The sequence below is a fragment of the Aricia agestis genome, chromosome 12 (genome assembly GCF_905147365.1).
Source record: "Aricia agestis chromosome 12, ilAriAges1.1, whole genome shotgun sequence".
NCBI lineage: Eukaryota > Metazoa > Arthropoda > Insecta > Lepidoptera > Lycaenidae > Aricia > Aricia agestis.
In genome coordinates, this window is record NC_056417.1 from 12,657,668 (window position 1) to 12,675,503 (window position 17,836).

The 17,836-nt window shown below is 36.7% G+C and overlaps 1 protein-coding gene across 3 annotated transcripts in view; it reads left to right on the forward strand.

Moving 5' to 3' along the window:
* LOC121732577 (homeobox protein unc-4) overlaps positions 1-17,674 on the forward strand; it is a 47,774-nt gene extending 30,100 nt beyond the window's left edge. The window contains exons 2-4 of one of the 3 annotated variants that reach the window (XM_042122506.1): positions 4,764-4,936; positions 16,215-16,354; positions 16,764-17,674. In XM_042122506.1, the coding sequence (XP_041978440.1) occupies positions 4,764-4,936; positions 16,215-16,354; positions 16,764-17,256 (806 nt within the window). In that variant the 3' untranslated portion in view covers positions 17,257-17,674. The remainder of the gene's footprint in view (positions 1-4,763; positions 4,937-16,214; positions 16,355-16,763) is intronic. The other 2 variants (XM_042122507.1, XM_042122508.1) reach the window with 2 other exon arrangements.
* The last annotated feature ends 162 nt before the right edge of the window (positions 17,675-17,836 follow it).

Sequence of the window (17,836 nt, forward strand, 5' to 3'; positions counted from 1 at the left end):
TTACTTTGAGTCAAAACTTACGTGTAATTATGAGTTTACGAGAATACGTCATTACGGAGGTTTTACTGTATTTTTATGCGTGAGCTCGTCCTCGTATTGATTCTGAGAATAGTAATTGTTCAGCCTTACAATGATTGTGCTTGTAAGTTTGGAGTTTACAGGGTGCACGAGCCGGGCCCGAGATTGTTGTGTAATGACGTCATTATTGTTGCAAATGCTAAAAATGATTATATTTATTCATTTTTCAGGTTACTTTTAAAAGTTCAAGTTAGCCTCATTGTTCCTTTGATTGAATATGCAAATATTAAAATATTTTATATGATTAAAAATTTGAAAAAAAAAACCAAGGTAATGGAAATTAAAAATAAATTAATGTAAAAATAATAAATATATTATAATCTGAATAAACTGGGCAATTCCATCTGTATCATATAAGTCATCATATAAGTCCACCATAAACTAAAAAAATTAACACCTGATTTACTCAAAACATGGTACTCTTAAGATTTTGTAGAAGCAACAATTTCTAAGTATTACTTTTCTAGCTGAGCTGCCATTTATGAGATGATGTCGTGAGCTTGGCTGAGTGTGGTTTTGTGTGATGAAGTTCTGACTTAGTTTTCACAGTAGTATTTTAAATTCTTGGCATATTTTGTTACACACTGATAATAATATATTATATAGCTTTTGAGATTCGAGAAAAAATCATTTTTATAAAGATATAATATGCTTGTAAGATCACAGTGTCGGTCACATAAAAACATTACTTTTCTCTTTAACTACAGTAAAATTACTTTTACATAAAAAAATATAAACTTTCCTACGTGACAGCGATATTAAAATGATGCTGGCATTAAAAATTTGTCGTCTATTTTTTAAACACCTAAATTCTTAAAAACATTTTTGTAGTGTCAGTCACATTATAGAGTCGATCACGCCCAAGGTAGCGTTTTGATTGTTATTTTTACTGATAGATGGTGAAAATAGCTATAGAAGGCAGAGAGAGAAGCAGAAAGCTAAATTATTATTTTAAAAACCTGCCAGACCACCTCAAAGTCAAATAAAATCTCACATTTTGCGATGTCTAGAAATGGAAAGCAATTATCACAAAAATCTGGCAACTAGAAGATGAAATTCTTACAGATATCGCAAGAAAATAAGATAAAATTATTGACCCTTATACTTTTCAAAGGTTAGATAGACCTGCAGAACTGGAAACCTTCTAAATAATATAATAATACTCCCCACACCGGTTTCGGTGACGGTGGCCAGTTTCATTGAAAGCAGGCCTGTTACGCACGAGTAATTTTATAGTGCCCAAGTGCGTGCGCAGTACACAAGAGCACTCTCTATTCCTTTCACTCTCATAACCCAGTGGGACGGAAGACCGACACGACTGGCGAGAGATCAGACGCAGGATCGACTTTTTACATGCTCATCCGACGCATGGATCATCTTACTTGTCAGACAATCAGGTGATCAGCCTGCATCGTCCTAACCAAACTTGGAAATAATATGCTTCCAACCTCCGAGTCAAGAGCCCTTCCTAATTCCATCAAGAACCTTCTAAAGTAATAGCGACCGAAACTCCAAAGTGTGTGGTCGGTATTACCTCTATAGGGCTCATATACCTACAGGAAAATTTTTAGCTTAAAAAATTACGAAAGTCTGCCTATCGCTGGCTCTTCCATATTATGTTAAGTAATTGTTTTTGAGAACATTTCGTTTTGAGTTATTTTTCGACAAATTATTAGTGATTTCGTTTTTGTGATGTTTAAGTTCAAAAAAAAGCATTTTAATGAATTAACTAATTACTGATTTGCTTTTATATAATTTTAGAGTTGATTTGCTTTTATATAATTTTAGAGTTCGTATTGTATGTGAAAAATTTAAGGTTTCATGTAAAACTAGCGACTTTTACCTGCACAAAGTGAGTGTAGAGTCGGTCACGTTCTGAGCTGTAGTGTCGGTCACAAGTTCTTCTGCTAATAAATATTTTTTAAAATAACTTACAGGTTATAGGTAACCATTTTATAATAGTTTGTTTCATGCACTTTCGATAAAAGTACAAAGTAGAGTTATTTAGCTCGCAGAGAGGAAGATTATTGATGTTTACAAACACTCTCGGAAACGACTTCCTTTTGCATGTAGTGTCAGTCACTTTATGTTTTACTAAATAAATGCTATTTGAAAACAACAGTGATTACCATTTTTTCTATATAAGTTAACTTGTTTAATCATCTGCTACAAAGCCACCTTAAAATTAATATTAACAAATAAAACGCTATCTTACAAAATGTAGAGTCAGTCACATGTGGAATTGCCCAACTGCAAACGTTAATAGCTATTGAACGATTAACAATTTATATTATTTTTCCTGTCCTTGTCATCCAAAAACTATTTTTGGTCTTTCGTTTGTAATGACACGATAATTTTTTGTTTTCTTTTAATGATATCATCACGACACTCATAAATTTTACCATCAGCCTATTCAAATAATAAGGTACTGGTCTGTCAGTTTCTAAGGTTCCGATTAATGTTGAATTGCGTATCAATTTATAAAAATCTATGTGTCTTGAGCTTATTAGATTATTATTTAAATCATTAAAATAGAAGTTCTCTGTTACCTGCATGTCGCCAACTCGTATTTTTTGTCAATACAAATATTTCTTGTTCATTTAAGATCTAAATTATAAACTAAATGTATCAAACTGACAAAAATACACAATACACTATATAATGTTATAAGTGACATACAACATACAACTGAGCGACATAAACGCTTTCTGATTAATCCCTTAAAAATCCTAAGCGACAAATAAAAATATTTTTAAAGACAAAGACTCTTTTATTATATTTTTCTATCTTCGGCGACATAAAGTAAATTGAGCGTTTCTATTCAATGGATGCGATTGTATTTGCGATTTATTCTATTACCGGGGTATATGGGGGACAGTAATTTTCTATGAAATATGATAAATTGCCGGAGATAACATCTCAATGTGCGATTGTCTGACTGATTTACGTTTCTTATTAGCAATAGACATGTGGGAATTTATGTTTATTAAATTTATAATTTACTAGGCAGACATGTTGAAATGGCTGGTGTTTATTCTTAGTTTACGTTCGCGTTAGTATAAATATTTATTTGGTTGTTGGCTGATTATTTGATTAAAATAATTAAGTATATGACTGACGTGCATTGGTTCCCTTAGAGCGGATTTCTATACTTACTTATAAAAGGTCTTAGATAATTTAATACAATTTTCTTTTTTAACTTTTGAGGTTTTAACAAAGCAAATAATTTCCGAGATTGTAGCAATCGTAACAATAAAAGTCCTCGACAAAAGTTTTGAATCAATTAAATTAGAATCACGCGAAACGGCCAGCGTTTCGCTTATCGGCGACATTACTCATAGCAAACAACAAAACAAAGTAGAATTATTAACTGTACGAATTTATTAACCGCGTTATACAACCCTCAAATAGATACTTAGCGAGTCCCCCTCCTCCCGGGCGACATTAAAACATTGAGGCAGACTAAATTAAAGCGCGCCAAAACTGTTCTCTGCGGGCCCAAGGCGGTCGTTTGTTTTAATACAATAAGCCTAGTCGTCTCGCTCGCACCGCTCATTAGACCGATACGACCGTCCCGCTCGCTCCCGCGTAATTTAGCTTTTCTCTTAGGGCGACATAGCTCATTGATCTAGTTAGTGACTAGAATTGTCCGAAAGAGTTATCGCTTCGAAACGTCATGCTCCATTTATCATATTTAATTAATATACAACGTATTAATTGAGTTCCGTCGATAATCTCGTTTTAAATCTATTATTCGCGATCGCGCAACCCAACGTTAAATACAAAATAACACGTTCGGCGCGCGGCAGAAGCGAGTATCTCTTAATCACTTGTAATTTATTTAGCTCTAAAAGCAGACCGGCTAATTTGTAGTCGTCCCGTTCCAACCCTCAGGTCCGCCGTTATTGCCTTCTCTCTCTAGGGACTCATTTTTAATTAAAATCGCCGAGAGAAAATTAGAAATTATATTCTATTTTCAGATACTTGTTCTGACGCTTTGTCGGAGATTATCTGTTTTTTATGAGCCCCCAGTCGCGGCTTCATTTTAACGGCCAAAGGATTGTCTAAATGGACTCTGTTAGCTGTCGGTGTCTTTACGATTATGTCTTATTCAATTCAATCCGACGCTCGCGCTCTGCTGATTGGAAACATTTCTTTGAGCGTTTCTAATTGTTTTGCGATTAATTTTTTCTCACTTTTAAATCTTTCTTATACGTATACCGTGTACGCAACACGGTACATATTTATTAAATTTGTACTCAGCATGTTGCATTTAAACGATCATGTTATTTATCAAATTATATATACATGTCATCGAACCCAAAGTTTTAAGTTATCGCTAAGGCTTTGAGTGCGGCTACTGAATCAAGAACTCCGTACTTAACGAAAATAAATCTAACACTCGCCTCACCCCGACCGGCACAGCCGTGCTGCGTTACCGTGTATCTACTAACGTCATTTCAGTTCGGCAGACTTCGGCACGGTTTTTGTGTGCGTGTTACGGGACGTATGCAAATTAGTATTGCATAAGTTGATAAAAAAATCACTGCAATAGCTTTAGCGTGGCAGTCCCCAAGTGCCACACGTATTTTTTTAACTTTCAAAGCGCCTGAAGCCACTTTAACCCAACATCTCGATTAACGCACTTTTTAGATGAATTATAACTTAACCTACCTTTTTTCCAGGTGGTCTCGGCGACGACGACGGAGACAGCGGTAAGCGGCGTCGCTCTCGCACGAACTTCAACTCGTGGCAGCTTGAGGAGCTGGAGCGAGCATTCCTCGCGTCACACTACCCTGACGTGTTCATGCGAGAGGCGCTGGCCATGAGACTGGACCTTAAGGAGAGCAGAGTGGCGGTTAGTATTTTATTTTGGTATAACTGTACATTATTGAATTATGAAGTTAACTTTTATTGATACTAGACTGAATAAATCCATATTAAAAGGATGCATTGGTGATTACCACATATTATTAAAGAATCCAATTGATCATCACGGCGAATGCAATTGGAATATCCCACTTATATATTTAGGTGTCTCACCACTTCCTGATAAGTGCTGAATAGGCTATCCATAATCCACCACTTAACACATAGGTTCTCAACGTGGGCGATAACACCCCCTTGTGGGCGTTTGAGACTTTCGGGGGGGCAGTAGAAGATCCAGAGAAAATTAGGGGGCATTGAGATGGCGCAGATGGGGCGTGGGTAGATTGATATAGTCTAAAAAGGCCAAATAATACACGCTAATCACGTACTAAAGTAAAATAAAAATTAATATCGTTTAATTTTTGTTAATGTAGGTACTGTAATCATTTTTATCACGTGTGCACGTATTTTGACAGGACCAGCAATGGATTAAATGGCAATAGCTGTTATAAATTCGCCACAGATGGTAGGTAAAATTAAGATGGGGGGCTCTAGAAAAAAACATATTCTCAAAGTGGGCGGTGAGCAAAATGAGGTTGAGAAACTATGACCTAACTTGACAGATAGAATATGGAGAATCTACAAAAATGTTGTGGATAGCCTATCCGGCACTTTATCAGAAAGTGGTGAAACAGGCAAACAAACATTTTAATAATAGTATTATTATTAAATCATGAAACTTTCACTACTTTAATCTAAAATAAAATCTAAAATAGCATACTAAATTATTATTATAGAGGTCCATCTAAACTTAGATTAAAATCTATTTTGTTTTACTTACACTAAATATAAGTGCTGTTTGCCTTCTGTACAATAAACACCAAATTAGTAACGACACTTAATTTTGGCGGAACAAACTATTTGCGCTTAAACAATAAAATGTCGCTTAGGAGTAGTTCGCTTTTAGTCTGTGACAAACTAAGCGACACGCGTTACCTCTTTACGCGTTTAACGGGTTTGAAAATAGAATTTACTTATTGTTGTAGCTAACACTCGTTATTTAACGAGGTAATAGGTGCAGTGCTAGCATTATTATCAGCACGTTGGCGTTTATAGTTTAGTTTTTAGTAGACCATTCTTGTTCCTTGGACTTCCTACGAAACTAACTTTAATGACTAATAAGGCTCTATATAAGATTTAGTAAATAACTTAGTATCTACTCTATAGAAGTTTTAGTAAATAACTTGACATGTTACATGTAACTACAGTTTCTTTTTATGTAAAGAATACATACTTATTTATATACGAAATTAAAAGTTAAGTACAGACTAAAATTAAAACTTCTCAAAATTTTCTAAACTACTTTTCCTTTAACAAATTTTCTTCAACTTCTACTTATATGTAATTCAAAAAACTTTTCGCGCTTAAATAAGACTCAAAAGGCTTTTCTTTTGGCATAGCTATAATGGATGTAAGAACCCCCGTGCGGTCAATACAAATGGCGGTGGTCCGGGGCTAAGCGGCCGTCGGGGACGGCGGTCACGCAGCCTCATAAGGGTTCTGGATATACCCATCGATTTGGTACCCCAAACATCTTGCTAGGGCTGCTTATGGAAGCTTTTTTACTTGAAAAATTTTTGACAGGAAAAAATTTTCAGGTCAAAAATTTACTTATGTCGCTTAGCTTTTTTTGCCTATAAAAATGTTCAGAGCTTGTGTTAAGTAACTTTTACCAATAGATCTGCCAAGATACAACATACAAAAACTATAGGATACTGTGAACCCTAAGGAAGATCCATAGGCAGTTTGATAATGATATATATTCGTATGATCAGCACCAACGCCGATCGTATCCGGCTTATCCGCCATCTCCGCCGGAGAGCCCCGCACTCCTAATAGTTGGTATAAATCAAAAGATTGCAATCTCGCCGGCACCCCTGGGACGCGAGCGAGACGGCACGATTGAATAGCATAGATTTAAATAGCCGGGTCAGATAAGGACGGCTACAGATCTCCGAGCTCCGACCGCGCGGGGACGTCACAATTCGATTACAGCTCAATAAACTTAAAGTGACTTGTTTGCGTCTGTAAAGTGGATTTTTTCCTCCTTTTGATTTTCCCATTTTCCGCCGGGACCCGCTTTATCATTTCGGTCGGTAACTTTTACTATTAAATGTTTTTGATGTATTATTTTGGCAAGCAAATAAAACAATTCGTATGCCAATACGGTAACCGGGGGTGGAAGATGTTAAAAATACATTTTTTTAGCAAAACGCCTAATTCTAATCTAATATTCATCCCCGCCAGACATAAAACTTCCGAAAACTCCTCGCGCCCGTAAGCGGGGAAGTATCGACTTCATTTTAAAATTCATAGCATAAAATTTACATTTATATGCCAATTTCATTCCATAGCAGGGCGGCGGCGCGTGGTTTACGCACACATCAGTATTCGGGCCGCATCCACTGCGGTTACACCCTTAAATATAAAAAAATCACGTTACATCCTTCGCCTCGCTGGGAAAAAAAGAAAAGCGCGAGGTTTAAATATGGAACACTAAATGGAACGCTTAGGCGACAAAATGCGGATAGAATATAAAATTGAAGGTGTTGTTGCCGTCCTTGTCGCCGATACGTCTTGTGATTATGCCGCTCTCGCTCTGCTATCTAACGTGAGCCGACTCCGCCGCCCTAGGCTTAGCGGTAAAAGATAGACACGATACTAGGGTTGCCGCTGCACTAGTAAACAATACAGCCTTCGGATAAAAACCGACTTAAAGTGACTACATGTTGTATTTTGGGATATACTTAAATGTTCAATTCCAAATTAGGTAATAATTAATTCACTCATCTTATTGACTGTCAAAAATAATATTTGATTTTGGATTCAATGAATATGACAGCTATCTTCCGATAAAATTGTTATGTCAAACCAAAACCAAAATCCAAGTTCAAACCATAAGTTTCAAAATCTTAATTGTATGAAAAGTTGGAGCTTGGACCTCAGCCCTGTCTTAGCAATCTGTACATAATATTTTCATAATAACTATCAAATGCCAATGGCAAAATTGCATAACATGACAGGCCGCACGAATTATGATTAATGTGTCAAACGCGGTAGGCAACCCTAGCGAAATGTTGCCAGGAAATGTATCTTACATGTGCCATTATTGCAAATCTCATACATATTTACGATAAAGACGCAGAATACAAGATGTTGCCAGCGGCAATACAAAATGTGTCATTGTCCAACTTTAGAGAAACACAAAGCAACAGTGTAAGGTGTCAAAACCATTGATTTGTCGAGAGAGATAAATTTTAAGACCTTTGAACAACTTTTCAAATTAATAAGTATATTTAAAGTAACAATACCAATTATATTATATACTAATAATCGGGCAAGTGCGAGTAGGACTTGCGCATGAAGGGTTCCGTACTATTATAGAGCAAAAACAGACCAAAAATTGTGTTTTTGTATGGGAAACCCCTTAAATTTTTATTTTATTTTAATATAATAATATTATTATTAATTATTGAAGTAGACATATAATTAAGGCCTTTGCGGAAATATCTAGTGCCTACCTGTTGCCATTATTGATATCGAGTAAAAAAGGCCAAAAAAATCACGTTTGTTGTATGGGAGCCCCCTACGAATAATAAATAGTTTTTATTATACGTAGGCCCCCCCTTAAATAATAATTTTATTTTGTTTTTAGTATTTGTTGTTATAGCGGCAACAGATATACACAATCTGAGAAAATTTCAGAACTCTAGCTAAAGCGGTTCTTGAGATACAGCCTGGAGACGGACGGACGTACGGACGTAGACACGGACAGACATCGAAGTCTCAGTAATAGGGTCCCGTTTTTAACCTTTGGATACGGAACCCTACAAAAGGTAGTAAAACATCATTGAATAATAGGTACCTATTGTTAGCTATAAAGTTAATTCTTATGTAAGTAGAGATAGAGAAAATGAAATAGCTAAAATAGTTGAACTATTAACAGTGTATAAACAAGGACCAAACATTATTAGTCCGGGTTCCCTTGAACAATTATTTTTTTTAATTACTATCAAGCTAACTTTTTGTGAGTAGCTTCATTTTGAATTTTGATGACATTTTTATTTGCGTTTCAAATCAAAGTAAGAAATCCTTTCTTACTTTGATTTGATGGTCGTAAAATATGGATTGTTATATATTTTGTAGGACAATGTTACTCTTAAATTATATAACTATTAAATTAAAATAAATTATTAACCTAGAAAAATACAAAAAATAAGCTGGTTAGGGTTCCGTTTGAGGGTTCCGTAGTCAACGAAGTTTTGTTGATTACAGAACCCTAAAACGGAACCCTAACCAGCAGATTTTTTGTATATTGCTATGTTTATAGTAACATTGTCCTACAAACAGAACAATCCATATTTTAGGACCATCAAATCAAAGTATAAATACTTTCTATCTCCGTCAGCTACCACTTTCAAAATTTTAAGCAAATAAAAATGTTTTTCGTCGTACCAATATGAAGCTACTTATAAAAAAATAGCTTGATAGTACTTAATCAAAAAGATTTTGATCTAAGGAACCCGGACTATGTATAACCTTATCTTTAAATCTTATATCTTTAAACGAGCAATTCTTGTATATAAATAGATTTTGATTTTGTTCTAAGGAACCCGGACTATGTATAACCTTATCTTTAAATCTTATATCTTTAAACGAGCAATTCTTGTATATAAATATATAATTGGAATCTCGGAATCGGCTCCAACAATTTTCATGAAATTTTGTATATAGGGGGTTTCGGGGGCGATAAATCGATCTAGCTAGGAATCATTTTTTAAAAAAGGCCTTTTTATTCGTGTTTTATCGATAATCGATAAACTGAAAAATATGACTCTTCCTGACATCTATTGACGAATAATAAAACTATTTCGTGAGCAATTAATTGCTTTAACGACACAACAACAGCTAAAACTATTCCAGCAGATGGCGTTGTTAAGTAACACGAAGTCAATGAGTATTTGCTATACCGAGCAAAGCTCGGTCATCCAGGTTCTATATTTAAATGAGCAATTCTTGCATATATTATATAATTGGAATCTCGGAATCAGCTCCAACGATTTTCATGAAATTTAGTATATAGGGGGTTTCGGGGGCGATAAATCGATCTAGCTAGGAATCATTTTTAGAAAATGTCATTTTCATCGAATACCGAGCAAAGCTCAGTCAAATAGCTAGTTATTATTATAAAGTATGTATACTGCTATTCAAGTAAACAAGGGTGCTCTTTTTATCTATTATTAAGCACACCTTTTTGCATTCACAGTTGCAATATCAATATTAGTATGGCTATCCAATATTTTATTAGCAAGAGGTTAAGTTTTTATAACCTTACTATGTAAAATATATAAACAACGATTAAACTGTAATATTGTTAACCGAAGAACGTGACTTTCGTATAATGGCTGCCGTAACAATGGGCGCGACCAATCCGCAATGGCGCACACAATTTATTATTATTCATTTATATTCATTTTATATGCATTTTTGTTATTGTTTTCCTAATTGTTATAACGCCAATTAGCTGCTCCAGCCTTCGTGCTTTTAAATTAATAATCAAAATAAATATACTGGCTTATTTTCACCTTTGCCACAATACGTAGCTCTGCGTTGGTGGAATGGCCGTAAAAAAGTCTATATAAGACTAAGGGCCTGTTTCACCACTTCCTGATAAGTGCCGAATAGGCTGTCCACCACTTATCTTGACAGATGAAGTATGGAGAATCTGACAAAAGAGTTATTAGAAAGTGGTGAAACAGGCCTTTAACGTAACGAAATACATAGAATATGGACGGCTTCCATCCAAATTCCAAACGGACGAGAATTTTTAATTGAACAAATAAAATTTCGTAGACCCGCTACGACACACCTCTACGTCACTTTCCGGCGCATTTTAGGGCCAATTCAGACTGCAACGCGACGAGGTGAGGCGCGGCGCGGCATAAACTTGTACGGATTTGACAGATTTTAATTGCGTGAGACGTCTTGCGAATCTTTCAAATCCATGCATTTCTAAATTTATTTAGAAATGCATCTACGCGTCGCATTGCGGTCTGAATCAACCCTCTGTAGGCGCTTTTACGCAAATCCAATGTATTTTCCTGCCCTTGAAATACTATGTTATGTCTATTCATGCCTCACTATATAACAAAACCACATTGCATGAAAATGGTTCGAATAGTTTCGGAGCGTATAGAAAAGGTAACAGGTCCACCAGAATCTGATGGCAAAAAGTGAAAAAATTAATTGACTCTAGCAATACCGGGGTAATTGGAATAAAACACTTTGATCCTTTTTTTCCTTTAGCGGCTTATTCTGTGTGTGTAACATGCAAATATAAAAATTTATCCATGATCAAGGGTATTTTTGGAAAATCTGCCATCAGCCATCTGATTCTGGTAGACCTATAGTTCCCATATGACCTTATTATTTTCATTATCTGTGTTCATGCCTAAGCCTAATGATTAAGCTGTACAATTAAATCCACGTGAAGAAATGACAAACCCCTCAAAACAACGCGATAAGGATCAGTCGTACAAATATCTCATTAGTCAGTTAGTGGTTCGTCTCCCATTTGGAAAATAACTTCGCAACCTCAAATAAAAATCACGTAGTACTTTTAATTAGTCCGGGTCGGAGTTCTAATCGAAATACATTGATTACGGAATAGAATACGAACTGTAATGGCCTCTCGTTCCCTCTCTAATGAACCTCTCCCTCCCACCTCCCGGCGTGGGAGGGTCATTAATACTCCTCCCTCAGGACTTCGGTTCTATTCCACGTTTTTGGAAGATGAATCTTGCAATATGTTGGTATACATCAATTAAGTTTGTTATGTAGATAAGGAAATGGATTTAGGTAATAGGAATATTAGACATTTGATTTTCTGATAATGCTAGCTAATGTACGAAAAGTAGTAGGATTGCTTCATCATAATCCATACATTATTTTCATGGAAATGTGTCTGCCAGTCTGTCTGTTAAGTTTTAAGTGTGTTCGTACACAAATTCCTACTTTTGTAAGCGCGAGAACAACATTTTATTCGAAATGAAAACTACCTATTCTATGTTCTCTCACAACGAAATTTCGTTAAAATTGATTTAACAGCTTAGATGTAAAAGGTAATAAGACAGATATCCCACAACCTGGGTATTTAGCCGAAACTTTTTCGTTTTCGCTTCGTTATGGAATCGCCGATCAAAATGTATGGAATTGACATAAGACGAGTCGAACGTCAATTCCATACACTTTCATCGGCGATTATATAACGAAGCGAAAACGAAAAGATTTTGGGTCACCACCCTGAGCACTTTTGTGGTACACTTTACGGAAAAACTATCATGCCTTTTGATTTGTGTTTTAACATAGTAATTTTTATTTATATGTAGATGTGTTACCATCGGTCTGTCAAGGCTTGGTTATTATTAAAATATAAAGAAAACTGCCTTAAGAGGATACACCAGGGGCTAGAGAAATGAAAAAAAAGCACGCGTAATATCTATAGCTGTCTCCCTTACCTCAAGCCTATACCGCAGAACGCGATAGAGACAACTGCAGAAAATCCAGAAAATCAACGATTCGTTGTCCCCTGATTCCTTCTCCAAAACTTAACCGATTTAAGTACTTTTTTCATTAAAGATTAAAAAAAGGCATGAGCTGTGTTCCTATGTTTTGTTTTTTTTTGTATAATCTAGCCAAATCTGTTTTCTGGACGTTTGAACACAGCGGAAAATCTGGCCATTTTTTTGGGTTTTAGAACGTTCATATCTTATTTAATAATTAAATTATGAAAAAAAAAGCAAACATAGGGACATCGTATTAGTGGCCGTAGATATTCAGGAAAAAAATTATAACTCTACTAGCATTATCCAGGGAGGAAACAGGGGCAACGTTTGTATGGAAAAAAGGGCGGTGTGGACTCCTCTTAAAGATTATTACCATGCAGAAAAATGACGCGAGCCCTCACAAAGCAAGTGATTTACACGGGACACAAAACCACTAACGTACACAAAACTGATAATAGTCACCCACAATTGGTACCTCCTGTAAATAACATGGATGATGGGGAGATACATCGACTGTACATAAGCTTTCCCCTCACAAACGACAGGAAAATTTCCTCCCGCTGAGGAAATAAAAGTGTCGCCCCTCAACCGAAATGGCGACGATCGCGTTTACACACGATTTGGTAAATCTTGTTTACTTCGAGAGGGAATAAGTACGAGTATATTGAGATTAAAGGTGCCGGTTGGCAGTGGGCGACATGAAGCAATCGCAGACGACGTGTCGCAGCGACACTACTGGTTTGTATGTATTTCTATGAAATTACCTCCTAGACATTTATTCATAGAAATACATAGAAACCAGTGTCGCGACGACACATCGTCTGCTGCCGCTTCATATAGTCGGCTGCCGGCTTGTACCTTTATATAAGGTGTAAAAAAACGAAGTGATAACGACGGTAGTTGCTTTCCATCAGTTTATAAAAAAAATATTTATGATTTGAAGGGCCTGTTTCACCACTTCCTGATAAGTGCCGGATAGGCTACCCACCACTTAACTAGACAGATATGGAGAATCTGTGAAAAAAGTTGTGGATAACCTTATATCTGGCAAGTGGCACTTTATCAGGAAGTGGTGAAACAGGCCCTAAATATGGCTAATAAATAGTACTCTTTATTGAAAACAGAAGCTTACCACTTGCATATGGCTCCATAAAGTTTTTTGAGCAGTTAATTTTTCACAATTTTTATTATCATCTAATTCCAATAAAGTGACGCGCTTATTTTTATGAAGGTACAATTTAATTATATCCAGAACGCCCGCGCCGCTCAAATGTTCTTTATTAAATCAATTCAGCTATACTCAACCTGCGGCCCGCCGGGACTTTGGCTGTGGCCCGCATGAAGTTAAACCACTTAAAATTTCACACCTACAGACAAAACAGTCAACCTACCCTATGCTAACCAACCTACAGACAAGAAAGTCACTTTTAAATTGCAAATTTTTTGAACGTTATATAATAGTCCTAAAAAATTTTGGTTGCGGCCCGCGATACCCAGACCGAAACGTGTTTATGGCCCGTATACAAAAAGGTTGAGCACCACTGTTAATCCATTGGAATCCGTCGGACGTAAAATATACGGTTTGCCGTAAATATGGAGGACGGTTACAACATCTGTCTCCCCAGACCGGGAACATTAGACGGACTTTAAGCTTTTATGCCTTTTGGGGTTCCGTCGCTAAAAGGTAAAAACTTTTGGACTTTTCGGTAGAAATTATAAAGCAGAAAAGCTTAAAATGCGTCTAATTTCAGTTAATTATTTATTGATATACTAGCTGTCCCGGTGAACTTCGTGTCACTTTAAAACCTTCCCTGGACTTTTACGAATATTTTAAGACTAAAATTAGCCCATTCCGTTCAGCCGTTTTCGAGTTTTAGCGTTACTAACACAATTGAAAATCCATTTTTATATATATAGATTTTATACAAGTAGTTTCAAAGAGGCAAGACGATATTTTGACAGAAAAATCTTTATGAAAGGAAAAATTACCCCAAATTGTACCTAGGTAAATAAGTATTATCATTATAACTATTTCTATGTATCTCTGTTACCCAAGCCTTATGAGTTATGTCCCTTGGCACAAATTTTATACGTGGGAGAGCCATGCTTCGGCACGAATGGGCCAGCTCGACCGGATAAATACCACTTTCTCGCAGAAAACCGGCGTGAAACAGCGCTTGCGCTGTGTTTCGCCGAATGAGTGAGTTTACTGGAGGCCCAATCCCCTAACCCCTACCCTATTCCCTTCCCTACCCTCAACTATTCCCTTCCCTTCCTTTACCTACCCTCCCCTATTACCCTATTCCCTCTTAAAAGGCCGGCAACGCACTTGCAGCTCTTCTGATGCTGCGAGTGACCATGGGCGACGGAAGTTGCTTTCCATCAGGTGACCCGTTTGCTCGTTTGCCCCCTTATTTCATAAAAAAAAAATGATTTGCGAAAGTATAATATTTGCTGCTGAAAGTATAATATTTTGCAGAGCGTCATTTAAATATACTAAGATAGTATGATCTATAAAATTGCCTAAAGTAAAGATGATCTATTTTTAATAATTTCAACTGTCATCACGTCATTGTTATTAATAATGTTCACAAATAGCGTTATTTAATTAAGTAAACAATATTGTTTCTTGGTACATTATAATTAGTACAGATAACCATTATAACTAATTTATAAAGCTGAGTATACACTGTACAACGTTAAATTGTTTTTAAATTGGGCTTTATCAAATTATAGAAAGATCCAGGCTTTGAACCCACAAATGTGTGTTCAAAGTCTTGATATTTTCTAAGATCATAATATCATTGTAGAGTTTCAGATATAATATATTTATTTGTATATTAATGTAACTTCTGTAAAATTACCATTTTATTTTCTCTATAAACGACTAGCTGTCCCGTCAAACGTTGATTTGCCATAAAATGATTTTCCCTGTTTTCCTGCTTTTCTCTTGAAGTTTTTTCTGAATTTATTTCTCTATAGACCTCACGAAGCCCGATACCTTTCCAACGAATGCAAAACTGTGGAAATCGGTTCGTGTGTTCCTGAGTTATAGCGTCAGGAAGGAAAACCCGTTTATATATTAGATAAACATGCTTTTTCAAGTCAAGTGATCAGATACTATATTTCTGATCAGTAATGTCCCATAAAAAGAAGTAAAACTTTAAGAAATTTACCTACATTTTAAATTGAATACAGTGTAGATGGGGTCTAACATGACATTGGGTCACATACAATATAATTTCGATAAGACAACGACAGCAATACGACCATTTTTAAGATAACAAGTAGCATCTTATTCATCATCAACGGCTTATGAATCATGCTTTAATTAGTAACAATTTAATAGAAAATACTAGATGTTGCCAACAATGAATTTGCATCATTATTTTTCTGGGAACCGCTGCATTTCCGATAAAAACGATGTTTTTCCGGGACTTACAGTATCTCCATACAAAATTTAATCTACAGTTCAGCGGCTTAAGAGAAATGAGGCACCTATTAGTCTTAGCGTGATAAATATAGCCTATAGCCTTTCTCGATAAATAGGCTATCTAACACTGAAGGAATCATCAAAATCTGTTGCGTAGTTTTAAAGATATTAAAAATGTTCTCAAAATATTCTCTTTCCTCTTCCACCAGGTATGGTTCCAGAACCGTCGCGCGAAGTGGCGCAAGAAGGAGCACACTAAGAAGGGCCCGGGGCGGCCCGCGCACAACGCGCACCCTCAGTCCTGCTCCGGGGAACCCATACCGCCGCACGAGCTGCGCGCCCGTGAGAGGTGAGCAGATTACGAGCTATAGACACACAAATACACACACACAAAATGATGTATGGAGAAACTATGAGCTGCAGACAGACATACACAGGCTTGTTCAAATTAGCCCATACCGTCTCATGAGCTACGCGGCCATGATTGTTGGCAGACAAAAATACCACCGAAAAAGATCAATCTTGACTATATTACTTCAGTGACCTTTAAGTATTTTCTTCTTTGTCACGTGCTGCACCAATCACTGGCAGTCAAACTCCAAAACTTATCCTTGACCAAAGCAAGTCTTAAAATCTCTACTTCAGACTTTATCTGCATATGCTCGGTCATTCTCCATTTAAAAACTTTAATGACGCCATAAAAACCAACAACTGTGATAGTAGGTTCTATACTTATTGGGCCCTTCTGTTTGTATCAGGGCGCGAAGAAGAAAGAAGCTGGCAAAGGCACTGGAACGTCAAGCGCGGAAGCTGCGAGCGAAGGGCATTGCGGTTGACCTTGAAGCGCTGAAGACGGAGTATCTAGCCCAGCACAGGAACAGCGGGTTGTACTCCGACTCTGATGACGGGGAGGAGTGCATGATAGACGTCGTAGGAGGGGACTCCTGTCACGACTCCGGGCCAGAAGACTTCTCTCTAACCGGCCGTCTCCGAGCACCCTCAGGCAACGACGCCATCAACAACTCCGACAGCTCCACTTCCGACGGCCGCAACTTCAGCCCTCTCCCTGACCCGCAGCCTTCCTTCTTCAAGCAATTCTCTGGGGGCGACTACGAGAAGTTCGACTTCGACTCAGGCCGAGCGGTCTCCTTGGATCTCAGCGGCACGTCTGCCACCGACCAGGACATGACCAAAAATGGTGGATCAAGAAAACATAATCCTTTCAGTATAGAATCACTTCTTAATACGTGAAATTAACTTAAGAATTCTAGAGGCTCTGGTTTGGGTGGCCTTCGACCGAACGTAGACTTGAAATTAAAAATAGCTGATATTTTGGATCTGTATCGTCTCTAACAGATCTATAAAATACCTGAAAATTAACGTTCTGTTAAATTTTAAAATGATGCACGCTTAGATACCACTATAGTAACTTAAAGGTTTCTTTCTACGCTAGAATAGACAAGGCAATAGACAGATTGACATTGGAAATCTATCAATTGAACCCTAAAATATAATATCTTACCTTTCGCATTTCTATTGCGGTCATGCTAATGCTGTTGGAATAAGGCTGGATTTACATGCGTCCGCCCGAACGCGCGGTGTGGCCACACCGCGAGATTTAAGTAAAGGTTTATTTAAACTAGAGATCGCCCAATGGTCGAAATTTGACCTTAAATTTATTTATCTTCTTCTTTTGGCTCCCCGTTTAAAGTATTGACTATTTCAGGTTAAAAAAAAAAACAACAATCCATTTTTAATTTGACAACATACTTCAACAATAATATAAACAAAAGAGTATAATTCGTATGTATAGGCTTGTCATTCAAAAATA